The sequence below is a fragment of the Sabethes cyaneus genome, chromosome 1 (assembly GCF_943734655.1).
Source record: "Sabethes cyaneus chromosome 1, idSabCyanKW18_F2, whole genome shotgun sequence".
Lineage (NCBI taxonomy): Eukaryota > Metazoa > Arthropoda > Insecta > Diptera > Culicidae > Sabethes > Sabethes cyaneus.
In genome coordinates, this window is record NC_071353.1 from 150,349,726 (window position 1) to 150,373,903 (window position 24,178).

General features: G+C 42.1%; 1 protein-coding gene across 1 annotated transcript in view; it reads left to right on the forward strand.

Moving 5' to 3' along the window:
- Nucleotides 1-24,178, forward strand: part of LOC128738916 (protein scalloped) — a 459,239-nt gene that overhangs the window by 427,123 nt on the left and 7,938 nt on the right. The window contains exons 5-8 of the mRNA XM_053834405.1: nt 8,135-8,265; nt 19,570-19,779; nt 19,846-20,069; nt 20,155-20,389. Of these exons, the coding sequence (XP_053690380.1) occupies nt 8,135-8,265; nt 19,570-19,779; nt 19,846-20,069; nt 20,155-20,389 (800 nt within the window). The remainder of the gene's footprint in view (nt 1-8,134; nt 8,266-19,569; nt 19,780-19,845; nt 20,070-20,154; nt 20,390-24,178) is intronic.

Sequence of the window (24,178 nt, forward strand, 5' to 3'; positions counted from 1 at the left end):
TCTAACAATCCAACGCTTACACCACTGACGTAAGCGTACGACAAACAACCGCCGGTGCTGTGTGTAACGAACGGCAACTAAAATTTTGGAATTTATTTCTCAAGCTGTCAAAAAAAGACAAAGATACTCGAAGAAGATCTGATTTACTGAAATTAAAGATACATTGTTCGTTATCGAAAAAAATTTGAAAAAATGGTCCGTAAAAGGTTATTCGACGAAGCTTGCGTTTGATGTCCGAACAGGAGCGTTGAACGGCCGTCATGTCAACTTTGCGAATGCATTTTTGATTCTACCAATCAACTGTTTGCCATTCGTGGCTCTCCAGTTAACTCAAAACCCCGAAGAAATCTTCGATTGGGCGCCACTAAGGCGAGTTGTGGTTTTTGGGTACAAATGGGTATTTGGAAACGATTGCGATTGTGTTTATCTGCATGATGTTTTAATAGAAACGGGATCAAAATTTTTTTCAAACGTTGTGCATAGGGGCTTCGAAAAAAATCCAAAATTTTTGTTGCCACCCGTTATGCATATATTCTGCTACCTACACACTCGCGAACGCACAGCCTCGTAACGTCTTTTTGCACAGCTCACTCACAAGGCCAGCAACTTGCATTGCTTTTTCTTTTCTCCTTCACCTTATGCCCTCCCTTACGCACGCGGTTGAGGAGGAATTGATATCTGTTGCTCGGGTTGCAATGACGAGCAAAAGCGACGACCGTGGCTGACAGCTAAATACACATTCGCCCAAAACTCGTCGCGGTGCATGAAAAAATACGAGCGAGAGTCCGAAAGAGATGCCGGCTCATGCCGGCGTGTTTGTTAAAACGAGAACGCGCGTGTGTGAAAATTAGACCACCCGAGTGCGGGCTTCACAACTGAGTCTTGAACTTTTCGAAGCACACCTGGTGTTCCGCAAAGAAGCAATTGTAGACCGCTGCTTTTCTCATTGTACTTCTACTGTTTTGCCTTGCCTGTTCAGCACTTCATTCCGGAGATAAAATTCAGTTACCAAGGTGCCAGAGAATTCGGGGCCATAAATCATTGGCCTGTACTCATTCGGACCGCAGAGCAGCAATGCTCCGTTACATTCTTCCGAAATCTTTTAACCGATCGACCGTTCAGTTGATGGAGCCGTCGCACATTACCTCAATAATATATTTCGACATCGACGAACAGCTCCCAGAGGTCTTCGAGTTCGGGCTAGGTCTTGATGGCAGACTTCCAAGTGGCCCGGTTCTCCCATCCGCAGGGGCGCTTGCCGTCCCAAGACAAAACCTGTTGAATAAAGTTTCTCCAATTTACTCGGCTGTGGGCTAGCGCTCTTCAATTCCTCAGATACCGAGTACTCTTGTACTCGCCAGATCTTGTTCACTGCGCCCCTGCCCTGGTCGTCTTGTTCCTATCGGATTTGAGGCAAACACCATCTTTGCAGGATAGCTGTCTGGCATTTTTGCAACATGCCCTGCCCATCGTATTCGTCCAGCTTTTGCCATTTTTTGGTCACTGGGTTCGCCCAAGAGATGTGCGAGTTCATGGTTCATCCTCCGCCTCCATACTCCGTTCTCCTGTACGCCACCGAAGATCGTTCTTAGCACTCGTCGTTCGAAAGCTCCGAGCACTAGCAGGTTCTTCTCGAGCACCTAGCTGGCAAATCTGCATCTCGTGCTAATTTCTTGGTCAATCAGCAAAAATTGTTTCAACACCAGCGCTCTAGAACTTCCCAATTGATTCACTAACTCCTGGCTGGACCATGAATCATCCTTCCTCATTGCAACGGATAAGTTTGCTGGAAGTTTTCTTCAAAACGCTCTACCTCATAAGTCATCGTTGCGTTCTAACCTCAGACTTCTCGCGCTGCCCGACGTGGACCACAGTGTGATGTCTTCTGGGTTGCTTCAGAAACGCAATAATTTGTTCCTATTCTGGAAACTCTGATCTAAAAGTCTCCGAAAGTCTCTCAAAGTTCACGGGTCCGCTCATCCAACGTGCGTGCCAGTAGCGTTACCACTAACATCTGCAACATTCTGTCACCTTAAACGAATAATGAATATTTTCGTACGGAAACCCGTGACCGAAAGCCAGTACCATATCTTAAACAAAACAAGCGGTCGGTAATATTAACATCGACTAACACATCTGCGGCATCCTGGTTATAGTAGACCCTTCAACGATTTGTCCGAAATAAACCATCCATAGCTTTGAGCACTGAGTCCTTGGTCGCAGACAACAGATTGTCATACAAAATTATATACATAAAATTCTTCAGTTGATTACCATCTTGAGGTGATTACGTTAGGTTGATTCCTAAATCCCAACGTTTGTTGCAACCAGGCGCGAAGATTGGCCGTTCTGTAGTCTGTGGCTGGCTTTTTCTAGTATCTTAATTTATATAATTAGCGAAAGTCAGGACTAAAATGGCTCACATTGTTCTACTGTTGTGTTTTTGAAGTCTACCGGAACAGCAGTCAAAGATGAAATTCACCGAGCAAAATACGAAATGTCGAAGTCTAGTTAACGATTATGTTCACTGTACAGTAGCGTTTACGCTCAACATGTCGCTTACACAGAGAACCACCACTGGTAAACAATAACGGACGGACGATCGGTGGAGGTTTTTCGGCGAAGTCGCAAATAAAACCCTAAAAATTTCCAATTGGTCACTCGTATAGCACAAATTTTCCAATAGAAAAAAGTCTTACATCTTTGCGGTGTATAAGAAAGAAGACAAGAGCAATGTGGCTCTGTGCGTGCTCTAAGGTATTTGAACTCCTCGTTGGCCTTTAACGACAACGTATTGTTTGTTCGCGTTGAAAACGTTTTTATACTTCTCACTAAAGTGCAATGCTTAGGTGCATCGGAGTTACGTCTTTCCTCTCGAACCGCCATCTGTACAACGCTGAGTCTCGAATTTTCCGAAGCAGATCTGGTGTTCCGCAAAGAAGCAATCGTGGACCGCTCCTTTTCTCGCTGTAGTTCAACTGTTCTGCCTGCTTGCTACACTGAAAGCAAAAAAAATTATAAGATTTACCGCGAAAGAGACTCATGGAGTCATCCGGAACTGTACGGCGGAAGTTGAATCTAAACACTCCGCCTTCATCCTGGGTCCCGGATCCAATTTCCCCTTCAGTTGTTCACACTTTTTAAGGAGCCACATGTCGCGGTTCACCGGCAAGGGTTTCGTCACTGGCGGAATTAACAGAATTAACCAGCGGGTTTGGACCGGATTTGGGATAAATTGAAATTACGGTGAATTTGAGCCGGGTTTGGACGGGGTTTGCACTAAATTTCGCTCTAAACTGGACTGGATTTGAGTTAAATTGGATTTAAATTGAACTTAGACGGCAATTGCATTGAATTTGTGTTAGGTTTGGAGGGTAGGGATGGGAAAACTATCATTAATTACTGATAGTTATCAGTAAGCAATAATATCACTAAGTATCAGTAAGGTTACGCAGTTATTGATGCTTACTGATACAGTTACGTCGTCCTGTTAGAAAAATCAGTTGTATTAAAGTTAATGGTCGTTAGTTGCGTACGATAGACGGAAGTGACACAATGTGTCGTCGTTTTCGTCAGCATCCTAGAACCGGGATGGCTCGTCCTGTTTCAAGCAGTCGTCTCTATTCAACTCGATGTTGCATGTTGAGTTTTCGTGTTTCCGGTGCCGGTGCGGTTGTTGAAAAGAACTGTTGTCGTTGCTCTGTCGTCCGGCATCCTTATGACGTGTCCGGCCCACCGTAGCCTACCGAGTTTCGTCAGATGTAGATGGGAGTCTCTGGGATTCACAAGCAGTGAAAGTATGTCGTGATTCAAATACTTATACCCCTGATGAAAATCATGTCTCTCGTTTCATTACCCGCATGTCGGAACACCGCCTCAAGAGTGATGTTGAACAGCATACTGGATAAGCTGTCGATTGTGTCCCCGAGACGCGCGAAACACATCACTCGTTCCAATGTAGCTCTGATTAGTCGCGTCAGTTTATCCGGAAAACCGGTTTCGTGCATTATGTGCCATAGCTGGTCTCGATGTATCGTATGTTGCTTTGAAATCAATAAAGATGTGATCCGAGGACACGATGTACACTTAACATTTCTGCAAGATCTGTCGGATGGACCGGTCGGTTCGGTAGTTGCGCGAGCCCCCATAAAGTCCACCTGATAAATTACAATGTAAAATTACAATGAATAATGCGGTTATTACAATTTCCTATTTTTTTGCTACAATGCCGTGATGGGTAAAACTACTGATGGTTATCAGTAACGATTTTTAATAATAGTTCCCATCCCTATTGGAGGGGAATTCGATTAAATTTGATTGGATTTTGGACTAGATTTGGGTTGAATTCAAACTTAACTTTGTTTTCGCGGTATAATTCCATTGGAAACAAAAAGGTACTGCATCTTCGGTCCGACGATCACCGGTAACACGAGTCCCCGGGGGTCAAACAACTTCGCAATCTGAGACAGGACACTCCACTTCATCACCACCTTATTGTCGTTCTTTCTCGAATCAGGTGATTTATTAAAAAAAACACGTCTTTCTTGGGGTCCCACAAGAAAGTCCCAAAGCCTTGATCGCTTCTTTGGCACTGGAGTCCTGACCACTGGGTACCAGGGTTTCTCGTTCCGCTTCAATGGATTCAATCAATTACTTTCTCTGCGCTAATCCACCGTTCAGCATCAATGTCTCTAGAACACAGCGTAACTTCTTGGTTGAATCGATCGAATCCAAACCAAACAGGACGTCGTCCGTATCCGCTAAAGTCCCGTACCTAACGGTCAACAGCTCCAACACCGTCAACAGCTTCGACGGGTGATCTCCTGAGAAGATTCTCTGCTATCCCGGCCACTTCCTTGATTCAGGTTTGAAACTCGTACCAATCTCTTCGCCAATCAGCAAAAGTTTGTGCCAACACACGACAATTAGTTCGCTGGAAGCGTTCTCCAAAACGCTCTTCCTCAGTCGTCATCGTTGTTGGTTCACCAACACCTCGTCTGGTCTGGGCGGCTCACTCTTTCTCACGTCATACTTCTTTCGCTGCTCGTAGTAGTAGAGGGTGTGGTGTCTCTTGGCACATTTTTCACAGGGCTTGTTCCTCAGACTTGCAGTACTACCGTGGGTCTTCCTCAGGCCTTGACGCTGCTCCACGGTCATCTCTTCGAAGGCTGGGCACTTGAAATTCCGATGCTGGCTGGAACAACAGACACCCACATACTCCGGTAGATTGTGACGATCCACTTTTCGTTGCCGGTTGGCACCTTGGTGGAAGCTACCAAAGGGGTAATGGTGTCACACCGCTCCAAAATCACACACCTTTGCTTCAGAAACTCAATCAACTCTGATTGATTGCTCAAAGTCTCCCAAAAGTTCATGGGCCTGGTTGTCCATCGTGGGTATCAGTAGCGTTACCACTAACGTCTGCGACATCCCGGTTATAATAGACCCTTCAACGATTTGCCTTGAAACGCGGCCTTGCTTCGTGGTGACCGTCGAAAGTAGGAGCTCGATATGACTGGTTTTGGATATTCACAGGTTGACTCAGTGATGGGTTTGGTGCGATCGATTCTCCCTTTCGATGGCTTCTATCATAGTTTCAATTTTGACTATAATGTTTCGTTGTAGAGTGATTCAAACTCCACATACTTCTCTTCTTGTGCAGTGACATTCTCCTCCGTCACTGAGATGGTGATAATATCGTGGATCTTATTAAATTCTTGGTTGCTGAAAAAGACTCTAATCTGCTCCCTGTTGCAACCCCCATCATTCGAGCGAGGCTTATCTGTTGTGGTGTTCCCAAAGAAAAACGGAGTTTTTCCACTAAATTTATCGTCCAGTCGTTTCTACTCATTCCCGTTGCTCTGTTTAATTTATGTGTAACATCCCAAGCAACATTAGGAGTTTAATTGCACACTTATTGGGGTTTTTACTGCCAATTTTGGTCTTAAAAGACTTCAAAAGTGTGTAATAAAAGTAGAATCAATATATATAGAATGCCAGTGTCGCTGTTTTTCTGCAGGACTCATTGTGGTAAACATGATGCTAACAATCTGTATCAAGTCTGTGAATCGGGAACTTCTATGTCAAAGTTGCTTATTGTTATTTATCTGTTCTTTATCTGTGCGCTGGTTGCTGCTGTCATCAGTGCGCTCATCGCTGTGTTTTCATGCCAGTGAAATGTTTTTAAACGCTCATTTTCTTTCTTCCGGATGAATTGAATCCCTCAACTGAGTCTTTTTGCACCGATTTTTTCAGAAATTTGAAGCAAGCGAAGTTTACAATTACATTACTTGGCAGCCATATTCGAAATTTTAAACTGGTTGTCAAAGTTTGACAATGAGATTCCCCTTTTGCTGAATCTCAGGCACACACACATATGCAAGTATAATGTAAATACATTATCTGAAAATGTGTGATGTTTGCCACGCGTACTGCAGCGACACTGGCATTCTATATATATTGTTTATACTGTAATAAAACTCAAATTGTTGTTTGAAATTGTTCGTTTCAGTGAATTCGGCAGCGAACCGGCGCAGATCACTGTAAGTGGGACCATAGAACGCCCTGTCCAGCGCTCTGCTGTGGTTTTCAAGACCCTCTGACTACTGAAACGTATGTAGAAACCGAAGCAAACCATCCGTAATCCTGGGTATCGAATTCCTGGTCGAGAAAAAACGACTGTCGTTCAAAATTCAATACGCAATTCTTTTCTGTTGGGACATTTACGTAAGGTTGATTGCCAAATCCCAAAGTTTGTTGCAACCCAGCACTTAGATTTGCCATCCTGTAGTCTACGGCTGGCATTTTCCAGTATCCTGCTTTGAATAATAAACAGAAGTGGCGACTAAAATGTCTTACATTACTCTACAGTTGCCTTTTTGAAGTCTACTGAAACTAAAGATGAAATTCAGCGAGCGAAAAACAAAGTATCGAAGTCTAGTTAACGCTAATTTTCACGAAAACTGTACAGTGGCCTTTACGCTCAACATTTCGCTTATAAGCGAGAGATCAACACACTCACCACACACGTGGTGAGTTAACACCATCTGTCAAAAGTTACACCAAAGACAAGGCCTACTTTGTCGCTTTGCCTCATTATTGGTTTAACGTTAACATCTCATGTTAACCTCTGTGTGCAGTGATGCAACAAACGACGCACTTTCGCCGCCACCGCTTTTTTGCTCTGGGTCTGAGAGCTGAAGCAAAACTAAAACCGAACACTTGCGTCAAAGCGGACGGAACAATAATTAAAATTAAAATGCTTAATCGCGTCACTTCCGCAGCCAGCCAGTCAGGATCGAGTTGCAGCCAGCAGGACAACCGGAGGACCGAGCCCGGAAAAAGGATGGTGGCGATAAATCTTGCGTGCGGCGGAGCCGTAACGTAAGAAAGGACGTCAGCCGCCACCACCATTACCAACCACCACTGCCGGTTTCACCGGTTAGGTGAAAGAAGTCGGGAAGCAAATTACTGCTATTTGCCTGCCTGCCTCCGTTCCAGGAGATTTTGACTTTTTCGCCGCGCAGCGGCAGCCAAGTCTTCCGGTGCGGTGGTTCTATCCTATAGCAGCCCAAAATGCGCGCTCAGTAAGTCAAAGCCATCCCCGGGCCCAACCCAGGAAGACGTTAATGATAAAAAATAACAATGCCGAACAACGGGAGAGGAAGGGAACAAGACACGGGACGGTACTGTGTGGGAGCGCCAGCAAAAGGAGAAAGAATTTTCCTCATCTTTTGTGTCACGCTATCGTTCATTTTGGATTGGAAGAAATTAATTAGTGAGAAAAGAAGTGTCCCTCTGGGCCACTGCGAAGTGGGTTCGGGGCAAGGCAAGGGTGGGAAGCAGGCAGGATGGCATTTTTCTGTCTTTTGCATATTGCGGGTGAGGTCGATGAGACAGGCAGTAACGACGGCAGCAGCCGTCGTGAAAGTTACCTCCTCGACAGTCTTTCACTGCTGATTTATGTGCCTGTTGGATGTTTGAAATTCGACGGCGAACAGATTTTCGACACTGTGAATTATTAATTGTGAGAATTCACGCGGAAGCATCCCCGAACGTCACTACTGGAAAATTACAGAAAAAAACAGAAAGACTATTTAACTAAAAGGTTCTCATTTTTTCTCTATTTCAACAGGACGCAACGAACTGATAGCCCGCTACATAAAACTGCGAACCGGAAAGACGCGAACACGGAAGCAAGTCAGCTCTCACATACAGGTTCTAGCGAGACGGAAACTGCGAGAATTTCAGGCCAAGATGAAAGTGGTGAGTAGACTGTTCCAAAAAAAAATCCCACAAAAAATTTTTCGATCCTCGGTTTTGAAGTTTTGCTCCGCAAAAAAAACAACCAAACAGCACCGCTGATTATTATTGTTCTGTTACTTATTTTGACTCCCCCCCTCCCCCACGGCCCAAACCGACGGACTGCTCTGACCATCCACCCCCCCCCCTCCCCTAACCCACCCTCAGGACCACACGATGCTGGGCCCGAAGGAGAAGATGTTTCCGGGGCCCATGGCCGGTATGACCAGCGCGCAAATTGTCACGGTAGCAGCAGCAAAGGGGCTAAGCCTAGCGAATTCAACGTGCCTTCCGTACCATCACCACCACCACCACCCCCACCACCGTCACCCTCATCCACATCCACACCATCCGCACCTTCTTTCTTCCCACCAGACGGCACCTCCGCCGCCACCACCTCCACTAGTGCAGGCAGCGCCACCACATTCGAGCGTAAGAACCTTACAAGTTATACCATCAGTTATCTCTCTGACTGTCACTCGTGGTTGTTTTCGTTGATGATGTTGTTGTTGCTGTTGTTGTTGTTGCTACAACGCTACTACTTAAGTGCTGCTGCTACTGCTGCTGCTGCTGCTATTGTCACGTACTGTCCACAACGCTAAATGTCACGTTATTTACGGCTAACTAACTAACGTAACGATGAATCCTTTGTCTGTGACGGACAAACGGTCATACTAACAAAGTGTAATCCATCCAAGTAACCATTTGATTAATGTCGCAAATTTACCACTCCATTTGACGTTTACGGTTTACGACTCACCACTCCACTTCATATCGCACCAATTCAAACCGCATTTACGTCAAAAAGTGAAATGCATCGATTAATTGAAACATCAACAAGCGAACAGGCGAACGGCTCCCGTCCCGATATCCGGAAGAAGGCTGTACCCCAATCGATTATCGGCTTCGGCTGACGGCCGCCTGCGGCGGCTTGTAATCACCACGTCTTTACACTTTACATCAGAAAGTCACTAATTTTCACCTTTCATCTTTCGGCCGGGCAAGGTAAAAGATTTCGATCGATTGCCAAACTTTTCATTCGCGTTGCCCCATCTGTCTGTCTGTCTGTCTGTTGTCTGTAGGTAATCGATTTGGGAGGTTTGCTCTGGTCGCAATTACCAACCAAACCACACACCAACCGAACCGAAACCGACCGACGCGCGAAAGGCTTCTAGTATTTAGGCTTCACCGACCGGAAACCACCGTCAATTGGGCTGTGGGCGTGCATGTAGATCAGCTCGTGGCCGCGTCTGATTACTCACCTTTTGATTTATTTTTATTTCAGTGTGTTAAAAGCATTTTTTCTTATTTGCGACTTCGCCGAAAAACCTCCACCGAGCGGCGTCGTCCGTCCGTCATTGTTTACCTGTGGTGGTGGATGTGGTAAATATTTTTGACAACGCAGGCCGCTGTGATGAGCGGCGTTTTGCGCCGCTTTAAATTCCGTCTTCGAAATCGAAACGATCGAACCGGTTTCCCCATCGTCCCATCATCATCGGAAGGAACGGGCGTCCGCGGACATTTGACCCATTAATCAGCGCCGCTGCGTGCTGCTCCGCAGCGTCATAAACCTGAACGAGCAGTGAACGTTTCTTTTTGATCGGGTCGGTCGATTGTCACTGCTTGGCTCTGCTCTCAGATGGAAATCGCACTTTGGGATGGGTCACCACGTTGGAAACGAGGGCTTTCGAATTTTATGATTACGACGGCCGGACCAGCTGGGTTGCCGGGCGCGCTATGACTTTTTGATTCGATTAGCATAAGTGATTGGGTCGTCGTTCAGTTTTGAAAACTCCGTAGGAAACCGAGAAATCGTCGGATTTTTTTTATTGGTCCGAAAATGATATGGGCCGATTGGCCCATTTCGTAGAAAAGTTGAATGGTTTTTTTTTCTTTGCCCGAAGTTTGCCCCTCCGCTTGACAACGATTACTGTAGCCGTAAATTTGATGATAACTTGATAAATAGTCCGTCCGTGTTATCATCAGTCCGTCGGTCGGTGTTATCTTGAGTATAAGATTATTCAAGTTGACACATTGTTTTGACGCAGGAAGATAATTATAATCGTTAAGTCATTTCAAAAGCATCGGATGTCTCTTGGTCAGACCTTTCGGATGCGGTTTTATTGGTTTAAAAACATTCCTTTCGCGTTTTATCACCACCCGTTTATCACTATCGTCGTTATTCGCAGTCGTATGTGGATAAACATACGATTATTTTGATCAAAATAATTGCTGAAAGGGCACATATACAAAGTCTGTCTATCAACCTCTGGCTTTTCGGGACACTTCTTTTAACAAACTGTTTTCCAGTTCAGAATGATTGCTTTGTCAGTCCAGGAGGGACTGACACGGTTCAAAACAAAGTTAATTTCTCTTAAACCAATTGATGACAATTGTTTGCGGATAAAGAATGAAAGACAAATTCCTCTGGTTTCCCAACTATTTTTTACCCAATGTTGTAACATATGGCAAAGCATTGTCATGAAGGAAAATTACAAATTCAATTTCCCGTACTGGTGCGAATCAACTGGAGCAAAATGTACCTCAAACTGAATCTTAAAATGCAGTTCAAAATTTACACTAAAATGAATTATAAAATGCACTTAAAACAGACCTCCACACTGATATGCAAGAGATAAACGTAATGGGTTAAATGTAAAACAATGTAATGGGTCACAGAAGCCCGTAGTTTTTAATTTAATCGGTTGCTATTTTTTCGATATGCATTAATTGTGTTAAGAGATAAAAAATGAGACATAAGAGAGAAAAACTAAAAAGATCTCGCAGGAAAACGGGTCTGGAAAGGAAGAAAAACGCGAGAGAAATGAATAAAAACTAGCAGGCAAAAGGACAAAGGAAAAATATATGACACGATGGGAGAGAGAACGGAACAAAACGAGAGAAAAAAGTGGAAAAGAAGAAAACGGGAAAGAAAAAGAGGGAAAAGGAGGAGACTGGACAGAAAAAAATTAAGAACGATAGAGAAAAGAAGAAAAATAAGAGAGAAAAAGTAGAATCTTGAAGCAAATAGAGAAAACGAGGACGAAAATGAGCTGTGCGTACGAATGGTTAGACTAGAATGATTGAAATTAGATGTGAAATTATCTAATATAGGGTACACGACAGTGTACTGATAGTTTAATTGTCAAAACACTTGGGCGCAAACCGAGAGAGTGTAGGTTAGAGTCCCATCCAGTAGAATTGAACTACGCAATATATTTTTGTCTTACATCGGAGTTACGCAATATCATCCAGTCTAACATTTTTCCTAACCAAACGCTCCTCTACCTTTAATGAAAAATGATTTACGTTGGACCGCGACAGAGTCAAAGGCAAGAAAAAAAGTCGAAAAACGGAATACAGAAAGAAAACCGAAAACCAAACGGAAAAAAGGAAGTCAAAAACAGATTAAATACCTAAATTAATAGTGGAATTTAATCGTGAAAATTTTTTTTTATAAATTAAGAATATAAAAATAGATTTGACGAAAAATGGAGCGTTAAAAAAAGGAAAATGGAACAGATAGAGACGAAAAATAAGAAGGAAAGGAGACAGAAGAAGTTAAAAAATACGAAAAAGACTGAAAACGGAAAAGAAAACTGCAAAAAAAAACAAGCGAAAAGCATAGGAACAAACTAGACTGAAAATTAGAAAAAATGGAACACAATACAAAGAAAAACGAAACATTGATACAGGAAACACTGGACAGAAAAAAGGAAAACGACTCTTTTCTCTCGGAACGGATGCAAAGTGCCTGCAAAAACCAAGAAAACGGTACAGCAGAGGAGAAAAAACGAAACAAAAAAAGGAAAAATTGGGCTTGAGAGACTAACTCGAAAAATATCAACTTTAATTTCCAGTAAAAACTTCGTGTCTAATTTCTAGTCCCCCATGTCCATCCAGTTTGAAGTAAAATTTCAAGCCAAATTCAGAGGAAATTTAATGTCACATCTCAAGTTGAATTAAATTTTCGATTTCAAGCCCAATATCATGTCTAATTTTAGCGCCAATTTTTGGTTCAATTGTAAGTCAAAATCAAAGATTTCAAGTCCACCTTTGGGCTTCAGGACCTACTGCAGGCACTTCGGCATATGTTCCCTACCAGGTTCTAGCACCTAGCTGTTGGTTTAGCTTTGTGAAGACCATTCCAGAGGGGTTTGATCGGACAAGACCAGAAGAAACACTTGATCTACTTGGTAGTATGCTTCGGGTAGCTGTCCTGTTGAAATATGAGGGTCTCTTCAAGTAAGAAGCCCGTCTGGATCAGTAAAACCTCCAGCTTTTCCCGCTGGATGTTCATGAGGAAAATTTACCTCATTAAAGTATAGCACGAAGATTAGCGGGTCTAGATGGCTGCCTTGTGGAATACCGGACGTAGTAAATAAACTCGCCGGATATTGATTCTCCGCCTTTAACAGCAGAACTTCAACCAGAGCAGTAGAGTACCGCGAAGCCCCATCATGTCGAGTTTGGCAATCGCAATTTGATGATTTAACCTATCAACAGCAGCCGAGAGGTCGGTGTAAATTGCATCCATATGGAAACGCCTCGACATGGTATCACTCATAACATTTACCGAAAACCCAGAAAGCGGAAAATTATTTACAGTCAAAAAGATTTGGTCAGCTGACAGTGTCTCACCCGAAAATCTGGAGAACTTCTCGGACAAAAGACTACAATTTTAATCTGCATTCTTCCCCGTTTTATATCTGTACTTCATTGCTGAAAGTCGACCCAATTCTTTCCTTTGCTCGTTGAAGTATCACCAAAACGAGTACGGCGCGTCGGCTCTAACGAACACGCTGGCATGAGCATCTCTATCGGACACCCTTTCTTATTTGTCTATGTCCTGCGACGTGTTTTTGCGAGTGTGTATTTAACTATCAGCCAAGGACGTCGCTCTTGCTCGTCATTGTAACCAGTTGATAACGAACGCTCACGAGGACCCGTACTCTTACCCGAGTGTGAAGCGAGGGCATAATATTATTGATGGACTACTGATAACTCACGAGCTGCTGGTTGCGTGAGCGGCCGACACGGAACGACGCTCCGAGGCCGTGCACTGGCGAGTGTGTTAGTAGCAGAATATCTCACACAGCACCAGCGGCTTCAGTGGAGTAAGCATTGGACGCTATGCTTCTCACACTCACTCGCGTAAGGGTCGGCATCGTTTGCTTCTCACTCGATTTGCAACATTGCTCATAGATGCTGCTTCATTTGCCCTCCTCTAATCTAATCTTTCGCTCCTTCGGCAATACTATCGTTATAAAAAAAACACGGTCATATATATACCAGTCTCTCCGTGAGACGGCAAGAAAGGCACCTACCAAAACAAGAAGTTTTTGGCTACCGACCGTGATATGCTCCGGCAAGTGTTTTGTGTCCGCCTTCATGTAAGTCTCAACATCCATCGTGACGCACCTCGGTTACGTCAGCTACTTTCGGTACAGCTTCCTGGCGCGGCTTTTGGCTACCGTATTTTGTTTGCCGTTCCGGTTCGGTGCCGTTCTGCGGACAAACCAAAGGGAAACATTGGTCCTCACCAGGCCATCTGTCTTCGGTTTTCTGCCACTGCCTGAGTGCTTCCCGAGTATTTTCCAATCAATCTGTGAGATGCAGTCGAGTTTTCTCGACTCCTGCTCCGATGCCATCGCGATAACCACTTTTCTGCTTGAATGCGCCGTTGGATCTCCTTACTAGTGGTTACCAGTGATCCAACACACACGAACCGATCTACACTTCACAGTCCGTGGGAGGATCAATTTAACTGGTGGAGTTTCCAATGAGAGTTTGTGCGGTGTGAACGAAATGACTACAATTGGTTCTTACTGGTTAAACGGAGCTCCTGTTCACATTGAGCTCAGCGATTTTCTCTTTCGTCGATTTTGATTTGGATCATGATCTGCTACAGGCTTGAATTGAATAACTCTTCTCAGAAAAAGTATGCTTCTTTATGTTCGTAATTGGACCTGAATTTGAACTTTCTTTGCTTTAAATTGAATTTGGAATGGAACCTAAAACTGGATTTAAAATTGGAGTTGAAACAGAACGATGACTTGGACCATGAAATGCGACATAAAATGGGACGTGAAAGCGAACTAGAAATAGTGCTTTGAATTTTAATCGTGAATCGAAATCGAAATCGTGTGGGCAGTTTTATTTCCAGCGGCATCTCATATGGGAGGAGCCTGTGAAAGGTTAATCCAGTCGGTCAAGTAGAATCTGGCGGTGATGTTTGACGTCATCGCTTACCTCCTTGGTAGGGAACGTTTAGCATGTGCTCCCACTGTCAGTCGTTGTCATCCATTATGACCACGACGCACAGTGGTCAAATTTTGAAAAATAGCAATTGGGTAAAAAATGCGTCATTTTTCAAGGGTGGTGTCTTCAGAGAAGTTTAATCTATTCGCTATGTAAGCACAAATCGATCTCTTGTACTCTCATGGAACTGCCATATGGAAAGTTTGTGAAGATTTGGTGCAAAGTTTTGTCTATCCTTTTCACTCTTTAACAAACCTGTGCACAGACTTCACAAATAGAACAAACTTGGGAAGGTGGCAGCACCGTTTCGCGCACATAGCGAATACCTATAAAGAAGGATTTCTGTCTGTCTGTCTGTTTGTTTGTCTGTATGTTCCTTATAGAATCGAAAACTACTGAACCAATCGGCATGAAAATATGCATGTAGAGGTTTTTTGGGGCCAGGAAAGATTTTAGTGATGGTTAGAAACCCCTCCCCCCACTAGGAGGGGGGGCTCCCATACAAATGAAACACAAATTTCTGCATAACTCGACAACTAATCAAGCAAATAGAACAAAATTTGGCATGTGGGTGTTTTCGGTGACAAGAATTTATTCTATGGTATATTGAGACCCCTCCCCTCTTTATAAGGGGAATTATAACTCCTCTTCTCTTTAAGAGGGGGGGGGCTTCCATACAAATTTCCTCATAACTCGAGAACTAGTCAAGCAAATGGAACCAAATTTGGCATGTGAAGATTTTCGAGGGCAAAAATATTTTCTATAGTAAATTAGGACCCCTCCCCACTTTAAGAGGGGGGGCTCCTGTACCAAAGAAACACAATTTTCCTCATAACTCGAGAAGTAATTAAGCAAATGGAACCAAATTTGGCATGTGGGTGTTTTTGGAGACAAAATTTTTTTCTATGATGAATTGGGACCCCTCCCCGTTTTAGGAGGGGGGGATCCTATACACCTGAAATACAAATTTCCTCATAACTGAAGAACTAATCAAGCAAATGGAACAAAATTTGGCATGTGAAAGTTTTCGAGGGCAAGAATATTTTCTATGGTGAATAAGGACCCCTCCCCACTTTAAGAGGGGGGGCTCCTATACAAACTAAATACAAATTTCCTCATAACTCGAGAACTAATCAAGCAAATAGAACCAAATTTGGCATGTGAAAGTTTTCTAGGGCATGAATATTTTCTATGGTGAATTAGAACCCCTCCCCACTTTAAGAGGGGAGGCTCCTATACAAACGAAATACAAATTTCCTCAACTCGAGAACTAATCAAGCAAATGGAACCAAATTTGACACGTGGGTGTTTTTGGAGACAAAAATATTTTCTATGATGAATTGGGACCCCTACCCACTTTAGGAGGGGGGGCTCCTATACAAATGAAATTCAAATTTCCTCATAACTCGAGAACTAATCAAGCAAATGGAACCAAATTTGACACGTGGGTGTTTTTGGAGACAAAAATTTTTTCTATGATGAATTGGGACCCCTACCCACTTTAGGAGGGGGGGCTCCTATACAAATGAAATTCAAATTTCCTCATAACTCGAGAACTAATCAAGCAAATAGTACCAAATTTGGCATGTGGAGGTTTCTGGAGGCAAAAATATTTTCTATGGTGAATTAGGACCCCTCCCAACTTTAAGAGGGGGTGCTTCTACACAAATGAAATACAAATTTCCTCATAATTCCAGAACTAATCAAGCAAATGGAACCATATTTGGCATGTGGGTGTTTTTGGAGGCAACCATTTTTTCTATGATGAATTAGAACCCCTTACCTTTTTAAGAGGGGGGGCTCTCATACAAACGAAATACAAATTTCCTCATAACTCTAGAACTAATCAAGCAAATGGAACCAAATTTATCACCCACATGATAAATTTGGTTCCATTTGCTTGATTAGTTCTAGAGTGTTTGTAGGCAAGAATATTTTCTATGGTATATTTTCTATGGATTCCCCCACTTTAAGAGGGGGGGGGGGGGGGCTCCTATACAAATGAAAAACAAATTTCCTCATAACTCGAGAACTAATCAAGCAAATGGAACCAAATTTGGCATGTAAGTGGTTTTGGACGCAAGATTTTTTTCTATGGTGAATTGAGACCCCTCTCTTCTTTAGAAAGCGAGTTATGGCCCATCTCCCCTTTAAGAGGGTGGGCTTCCATACAAATGAAATGCAGATTTCCTCTTATCTCGAGAACTAATCAATCAAATGGAACCAAATTTGGCATGTGTGAGATTTTGGAGTCTTGAATTTATTTTACGATAGTTAGAGACCTCTCACCCCTGTGGTAGGGGGATATGGACTCTCATACAAATAAAACAGAAATTTTTGCGAAACTCAAAAACTAATCCAACTCGAGAAATTCGAGACTCTTCCATAAAACATTAATCAATAACAAGACCACAAAAACTATCTATAGTAACACTAGATCATTCAGGACGAGACGGTCGCGAGTGTTGCCGGTGACCCGCCGTCGGAAGCGCCGCCCACTGGGGGGCTTGCAAAACTCGAGATAGTGACAAAGATCATCCGAGATTCATGATTTATGTACAACACAGGTTAATTTGTGGCAATACGAAGTTTGTCGGGTCAGCTAGTAATGAATATATTGAATTATTGGGACCCCGTGATTTAAGAAATTATTTACTTTAAAAACTAAAAATTGAAATGCGGTTTAAAATTAATTAAGGTCCAACCTTTGAAAAGCAGCTTGATTTCTGCGAATTTAAAAGTAAAATTTGTATTCCAACCGCGGTCATTCTACTGTCCATAAACATTGAACTGTTTGCTTTTAGCTCCGTACTAAGTTTACTTCAGTGGCGACCGTTCATCATCGATCCTGCAACGAAAAAAATATGGTCCTCCAGTGCTATCGGTCCTGGGACCGTGCATCGTCCTCGAAGTCTACAATCTCTTTCAGGTTCTCTGCTGAAAAACTGATTGGTTACTCTTTCGTCGGGCATTCTGGCCACGTGCCCAGCCCACCGCAGTGTCGGCCGTCAATCAAGACACGATCGATCTGACTGAGACCTAAAGGTCCCATTGTGCCGCAGATGGCCATTTCGATGGCCGCGGCGAAATTTACAAGCCTCAGACCATTATCGTTGGTCGATAGATGAAGGCTATGTCTTCCAATGGACAGGACGGAATAATTCCCCCCATTCCGATGATGATTTTGACGTCATGTTTTGGGCACTCTCCATAGGTCCTCTTGAGTCCGTCGTAGAACTCATTCTTAGCATCATCGGATTTATCGTTTGTCGGTGCGAAGACGTTGATTAGGCTGTAATTGAAGAATTTGGAATTCAAAAATGGATGGTGAAGACACTTGTCACGAAAGGCTCCATTATCCGCAAATCGCTTTGTCCAAACTCTGATAAACTTTGGTTTTTTCGAGAGTATTCGTCCACTTGCCTGTAATTTTTATCATTACCCTCGTGCACTTCTCTGATTACGATCGACGATCGAACAATCTTCCAACCATTTTTATGACACGGAAATAGATTGTATCAATCCCTAACCCTAGTAAAGTTTTCTTTACCCTATAGCACGATAAAATAGATTCACAGTTTCACGCAAGTTCATAACACCTTTTTGTGACTGTTTGTTTAACTATCAATGAACCTTACGCAGCCGTAAACAATACACGCTGAGCTCATTTCACCCAAGTTTCAAAAGAGAGTTTAACCCAAAAGGGAGAGAAAAAGCTGTGAATGAGCGTCTAATTGCGTCATAAAATTTGCTATTACTTCGACTAAAACAAAAAAAAACCGGCGATGTGTATTAAACTGATGTGCATTTCATAGCTCGGAACATTCATTAAAACATTTTGCTGATGATCCATCTGGCCAATTACCAGGCTTTGATTGCACTCAACTCGACTCGATTCGACTCAATTGATGAGATGGGCGTGATCTCCAAACGCGAAGCGAAACACACAACCTGTCAGCTGATTTGGCTGGCGGCTGCGGCAAATGAAAGTCATTGACATTCAATCGAATAATTAGCAAACACCTAACAACAGCACAACGCAAGTGTAAACAAACCACTGCTGCCACAGATTCGAGATCGGTCGTTGAGTCATCCGTTTTAACACCAGAGTCGGTTCAGTCATCATCATCATCATGATGATGATGTCTTATTAGCGCTGACATCGAATAATCATAACGATCCGCAGCAGCGGCAGTGCCGCAATTGCTTCGAGATTGCTGCGGACGGAGTCCGAGGAAACTTGTTTTCGATAATTTGTGTCAGCTCTACTAGACACTGACTGGGGTCTCTGAATCACTGCCATCATTATTTTCATCCAACCTCATCGCTCCTCATTCGGCTTCGTCATCACCATTCACATGGTTCATAATAATTAAGCTCCATCAGCCCGTAAGTGAGTACATTATGATGACCAACAAACAATCTCTTCGCCTCTTCGTGCTAGGAGCGATAGTAGTTTCGAATTAATCATAATTACCTGCTGCCGTCGATTCGCCATCGATAGCTCAATCCTAACAGCTAGCAAAGCTGGCAGTCATCATTCACTTTTGCTTAACCTCTATTTACTGTGTAATATTATTGCTACGGCTTAGTGCCTCCGCCACTGCTGCGTGTCCGTGTGAGAGACGTTTGAAACTTTGTTGAGTTTTGTCATGATTTTTGCACTACTTTTCCGTTGCTGTTATTTCAGTTTGTCACCCGTCAAGTTTGCATGGCAAACTTGATCTCGACGCTTGTGCTGCGCACAAGTGACAGTACAGTTTCATCCTTACCGACTACTTTGTTTTCAACAGATGACTTCGGTTGCTGCTGGAAGACTTTTACTAATTCTAATCATTTCAATCACAGTCGACGTTGCTTTTCAAAAAAAAACTCACGACGCAAACCATTGTCCTTTGTTATATTTTAATTTTTTCGTTCCGCTAATCATTACTACCCCCAACGGGATTTGGGTTTTTTCACCGTTCATTAACCTCCAACGTGTTCTTCTGCCTTTTTTCACAACAGCAATTCTGGCAGCCCGGTTTGCAGCCCAGCACATCGCAGGACGTGAAACCGTTCGCCCAGGCAGCCTACGGCCCGATCGGCAAGACGGCGACGGCCGTCTCCGACAGTGGCCTCCAGGCGGCCCACCCGTGGGAAGGCCGGGCGATAGCGACGCACAAGTTCCGGCTCGTCGAGTACAGTGCCTACCTGGAGTTACGTGTTGAAGATACTGTGAGTAGAGAATCGAATCTTCCGAATTGACTCGTGACTGATTTTTGGTGTATTTTTTTTTTGCAGTACCACAAGCACTTATTTGTACATATAGGCGACCAGCCGGCCCACCCGCTGCTGGAGTCCGTCGAGGTGAAGGAAATCTACGACAAATTCCCGCAGAAGGCCGGCGGCCTGAAGGAACTGTACGAGAAGGGTCCGAGCAATGCGTTCTTCCTGGTCAAGTTCTGGGCGGATCTGAACACGAACATCGCCAGCGATGCGGGCGCCTTCTACGGTGTCAGTAGTCAGTGAGTATCCATCCATCCATCCATCCAACCCATCCCATCCGTCGTCTTGACTTCTAACGATCCTTTCTACTTTCCACTGCTGCAGCTACGAAAGCAACGACAACATGGTGATTACCTGCTCGACCAAGGTGTGCTCCTTCGGCAAACAGGTGGTGGAGAAGGTCGAAACCGAGTATTCCCGCTTCGAGAACGGCCGGTACGTCTACCGGATCAGCCGATCGCCGATGTGCGACTACATGATCAACTTTATCAACAAGCTGAAGCACCTGCCCGAGAAGTACATGATGAACAGTGTACTGGAGAACTTCACCATCCTGCAGGTGAGTGTGGGAAGTCGAATCGAACGAATCGACGCGACAAAAAATTTCCGTGGAAAAAGGGATTTTTTTTCTGTTTAGAAATTAACGGAAAGACAAACCTCGATTTTTGATGCCGTTTTAAAATTTTGAATGGCAGAAAGCTTTTTAACTTTTTCGTGCCTAGACATGAATGTTTCTTGGTTTTGGTTTTGTTCTCTAAATGTCAACGTTCAACTCTGGTTCCCTCAAGAATATTCCAGCTTCCTTTTGCATCTCTTCGGATTTAAACATGAATTTTGTTTCAATGCAGGCTAAACTTAAAAGTGGATTTAAACTTTCACTTCAATTTCACTTAGGATTTAGACTGGCTAAAATTCTATTTTAAATTTGAATCTCGATTTGGACTAGAATTGGAACTTGAATTTGGATTTTAATTTAAACTTTAATTGGGACATAAATTTAGATTTTAAGTTGCGCTTGAATCAACCTGAAACGTGAAATTAAGTTCGATCGAAATTTAGTCTTGACTTAGGGCTTGAATTTAGTCGTGAATGTTTTCCGGAATGAATTTAAACTTCAATTTGCGCCTGAATCCGTGCCATAAAATACCATTTTCTACTGTTTTTATCGCGTTTTTATTTCAGTTGAGTTTTTTTCACTTTTGATCCATTTCTTTCTCCTTTCCTTCCGGTACTTCCTCTTTTTTGTCATTGTTTTGTCTGTTTAACAGAAACAGTTCTTTCGTTTTTCTTCTTTTCCCGTTCAAAATCCAATTTACTATATATTATTTTTACTATTTTTGTGTCGTTTTCCCTTTTACTCAATCGCGTTTTTCGTCTTGTTTTTCTCTTTTTCTGATCGATTTTGGTTGTTTTTTCTTTTGAATTTTTTTATCTTTTTTCCTTCAGACTTTCTTCTTTTCCTATCTTTTTCATCATTCACTGTCCGCTTTTTTTTGTTATTTTTTCTGTCCATACCCAATTTCGCTATCGTGAATTTTGGCCCCGTTTTCTCTTCTTTGCTGTCCGTTTATTATCGTATTCTCTATCGTTGCTTTTCCTTTTCTCTCTCACTTTTCTTCTTTTCGCTTCTGTTTCCCCTCTTTTTCTGTCCCATGGTTCTTCGTTTCATGTGCACTTGTTCCGTTTTTAAACCGCCTAGTTGGCTTTGCTTGGACCGTTTTTTGCCTAATTTTTTAATTAATTTCATGTTTCCTTTTTTGTCCCATTTTCTTCTTGTTCTGTCCCGTTTTTTTTTCTTTTAATCTGTTCCATATTTCACTACTTTTGTCTCCTTTCTTTTCTTTTGTTTTTTGTCCTGTTTTTTTTCTATTTTTGATCATTTCTCTTTCCTTGTTTTCTCTTCCATTTTCTTACATTTTAGTCCCGCTTTTCCTCTTTACCTCTTATTTTCAGTCCCGTTTTTCTGTTCTCGTATTTTCCCCTTCTTTCTCGCTTTTCTGCTTTGATTTACGTTTACTCTTTTTTCTATTCCGTTCTCTTTTAGTTTCTTTTTTAATCTTTTCTTGTTTTTTCCTCTTTTTTTCTGTGTTCTATTTTTCTTCCATCCATCCATCGCCTCTTTTTGTTATATTTGTATTGCTATTTGTCGTTTGTTTTTCTTTTTTTATCCCGATTTTTTCTGCCTCTTCTATATCTTGTTTTCTATCTTTCTGTCCAGTTTCACGGTTTTTCTTCCTTCTTTTCATATTTCTGTCCATTTTTGTCCAGTCTTTCGCTTTTTTTCTTCCGTTTTCCCTTTCCTTTTCGCTTGTAAGCTCTTTTCTTCCGTCTTGATTTTAGTTACAGCTCAGATGACCCGATATTCGTCATTTTCTAGTCTGTTTTAACCATTTTTTTCATGCTCTCCTTTTCCGACTTCGTCTGTTTCGGTTATCCTCTTTAATATCGTTTTTTTCACTCTCATTTTTTCTTTATTTCTGTGCGCGTTTTTTACTAGTCCTATCTCAAGTATGGTTTATTCCAGACGAGTTTTTTGTCCCGTGTTTTTCTCCTTTTATCTACCTTTTTTTCTGTCGTTTCCCTTTTTTTTCTCTGTATTTTGCGTCTGGGTTTTCGTCTTTTCTCACCCGTTTTTTCTGCTTTGTAGTCAAGTTTTTCATCCATCCATCCATTTTGTGCGATCCCTTTTTGGACGTTCTCTTTTTTCGTTATCCTTTTTTTGTTTGATTTTCTTCTCTTTTCTAGTACTCACTTTATCAGTTCACTTTCGTTTGGTTTTTCTTTCTTATTTTCACACGTTTTGTCTAATTTTTACACTTTTTCAATCTCATTTTTGTCTTTTTTATTGATTTGTTTTTTTCTCTTTTTGACTTTTTCTTTAATTCCCTTCCCAGCTCGGGTTTTTCGTCTCGCACTTTTCTCTTGTTTTTCTTCTTTGCTGGTCTTGTTTAGATATTCCGTTTGCAATTTTTTTTTGTTTTTTCTCATCTTTTTTTGTTTTAAATATCTCGTATTCCGCCTTGTTTCAGGTTTTTTTCTTTTTTACTCGTTTTTTTTGTATTAACGATTGTAGTTGTTTTTTGTAGTTCGGTTTTCTTTTTAGTCTCTTTTTTTTCATACATTTTGAGGTTCATTCCCGTGGTTCACTTTGATTGTTCTTCTATTCTGTTCTTTTTTCCGTTCGGTTTTGATCACTTTTTCTGTTCTCTCAGTTTTTTTTATCATTTTTCCGTCTTTTTCGATAACTTTTGCCATTTTCTCCCGTTTTCCACTTTTCACCCCTATTTTTCTTCCGTTTTAAACCCTCTTTCCTCTTTTTTTTCTCTCTAGTATTTTCATATTGGCTGTTCCGTTTTTCCTGTCTCGACTTCGACTTTTCTAATTTTCCTTTTTTCGTTTCCCCGGTTTTCGCCTTTTTCTGTCATACCGTCATACCTTTTTGGTCTCGTTTTCCCTCCTTTAATCCTCCCTTTTGGCCACTTTTCCCGTTTTCCATGCGTTTCTGTTGGGTTTTTTCTCCCGTTTTTCACTTTTTACTCCAGTTTATGTCTTATTTTTACACTTTCTGTCTTTTTTCTATACTTTCTGCTTTTTCTCGTTTCCCTTTTGAGTCTCGTTTACACTGAAGTCACTTTTTACGCGATTATTTTTACGCGAATTTAGGAATTTACGCGGTTTTTTTACGCAAATTTCGGAATTTACGCGTGCTTTATGTGCTCAAAACGTCTATTTTTTCGCTTAGTGTTGAAAGCCACAAAGTTTTTTTTACGCGAAATTTTGGTTTTTTTACGCGAATTTTGGAATTTACGCGGTTTTGTTTACGCGAATTTAGGAATTTACACAGTTTTGATTTACGCAGGACGTATCCTTCGCGTAAAAAGCGACTTATTTTACTCGTTTTTTTACTTGTTTTTACTTATATTTTTTTCTTCTTTTTAGTCTCGGTCTTCCTATTTTCCTGTGTTTTTTATCATTTTTTGACTCATTGTTGACCTTTTTCTGTTTTATTTCTGGTTTTCCTTTTCATCTTTTCTCTATTATAATTTTTCTTCTAGTGGCCGGTGTTTGCTACTTTCCTCCCTCCCTATCGATTCGAAATTTATTTGAAATCGAAATCCATTGTGTGGTCCATTTTTGGTCCATTTCAATCCCGTTTTCTCACTTTTTCTCCCACTTTGCCAATTTTTACTCGTTTGCCTCGTTTTCTCCTTTGTTCTCATTATTTTCTCTGTCGCTTCTCTTTCGTTTTACTTTTTTTTCTGTTTGTGTCTCGTTGTTCATCCATCCATCTAGTGGATCCATTTTGGATGCTTCTCTTTCCTGCTAGTTTCTGTTTGATTTTCTGTGC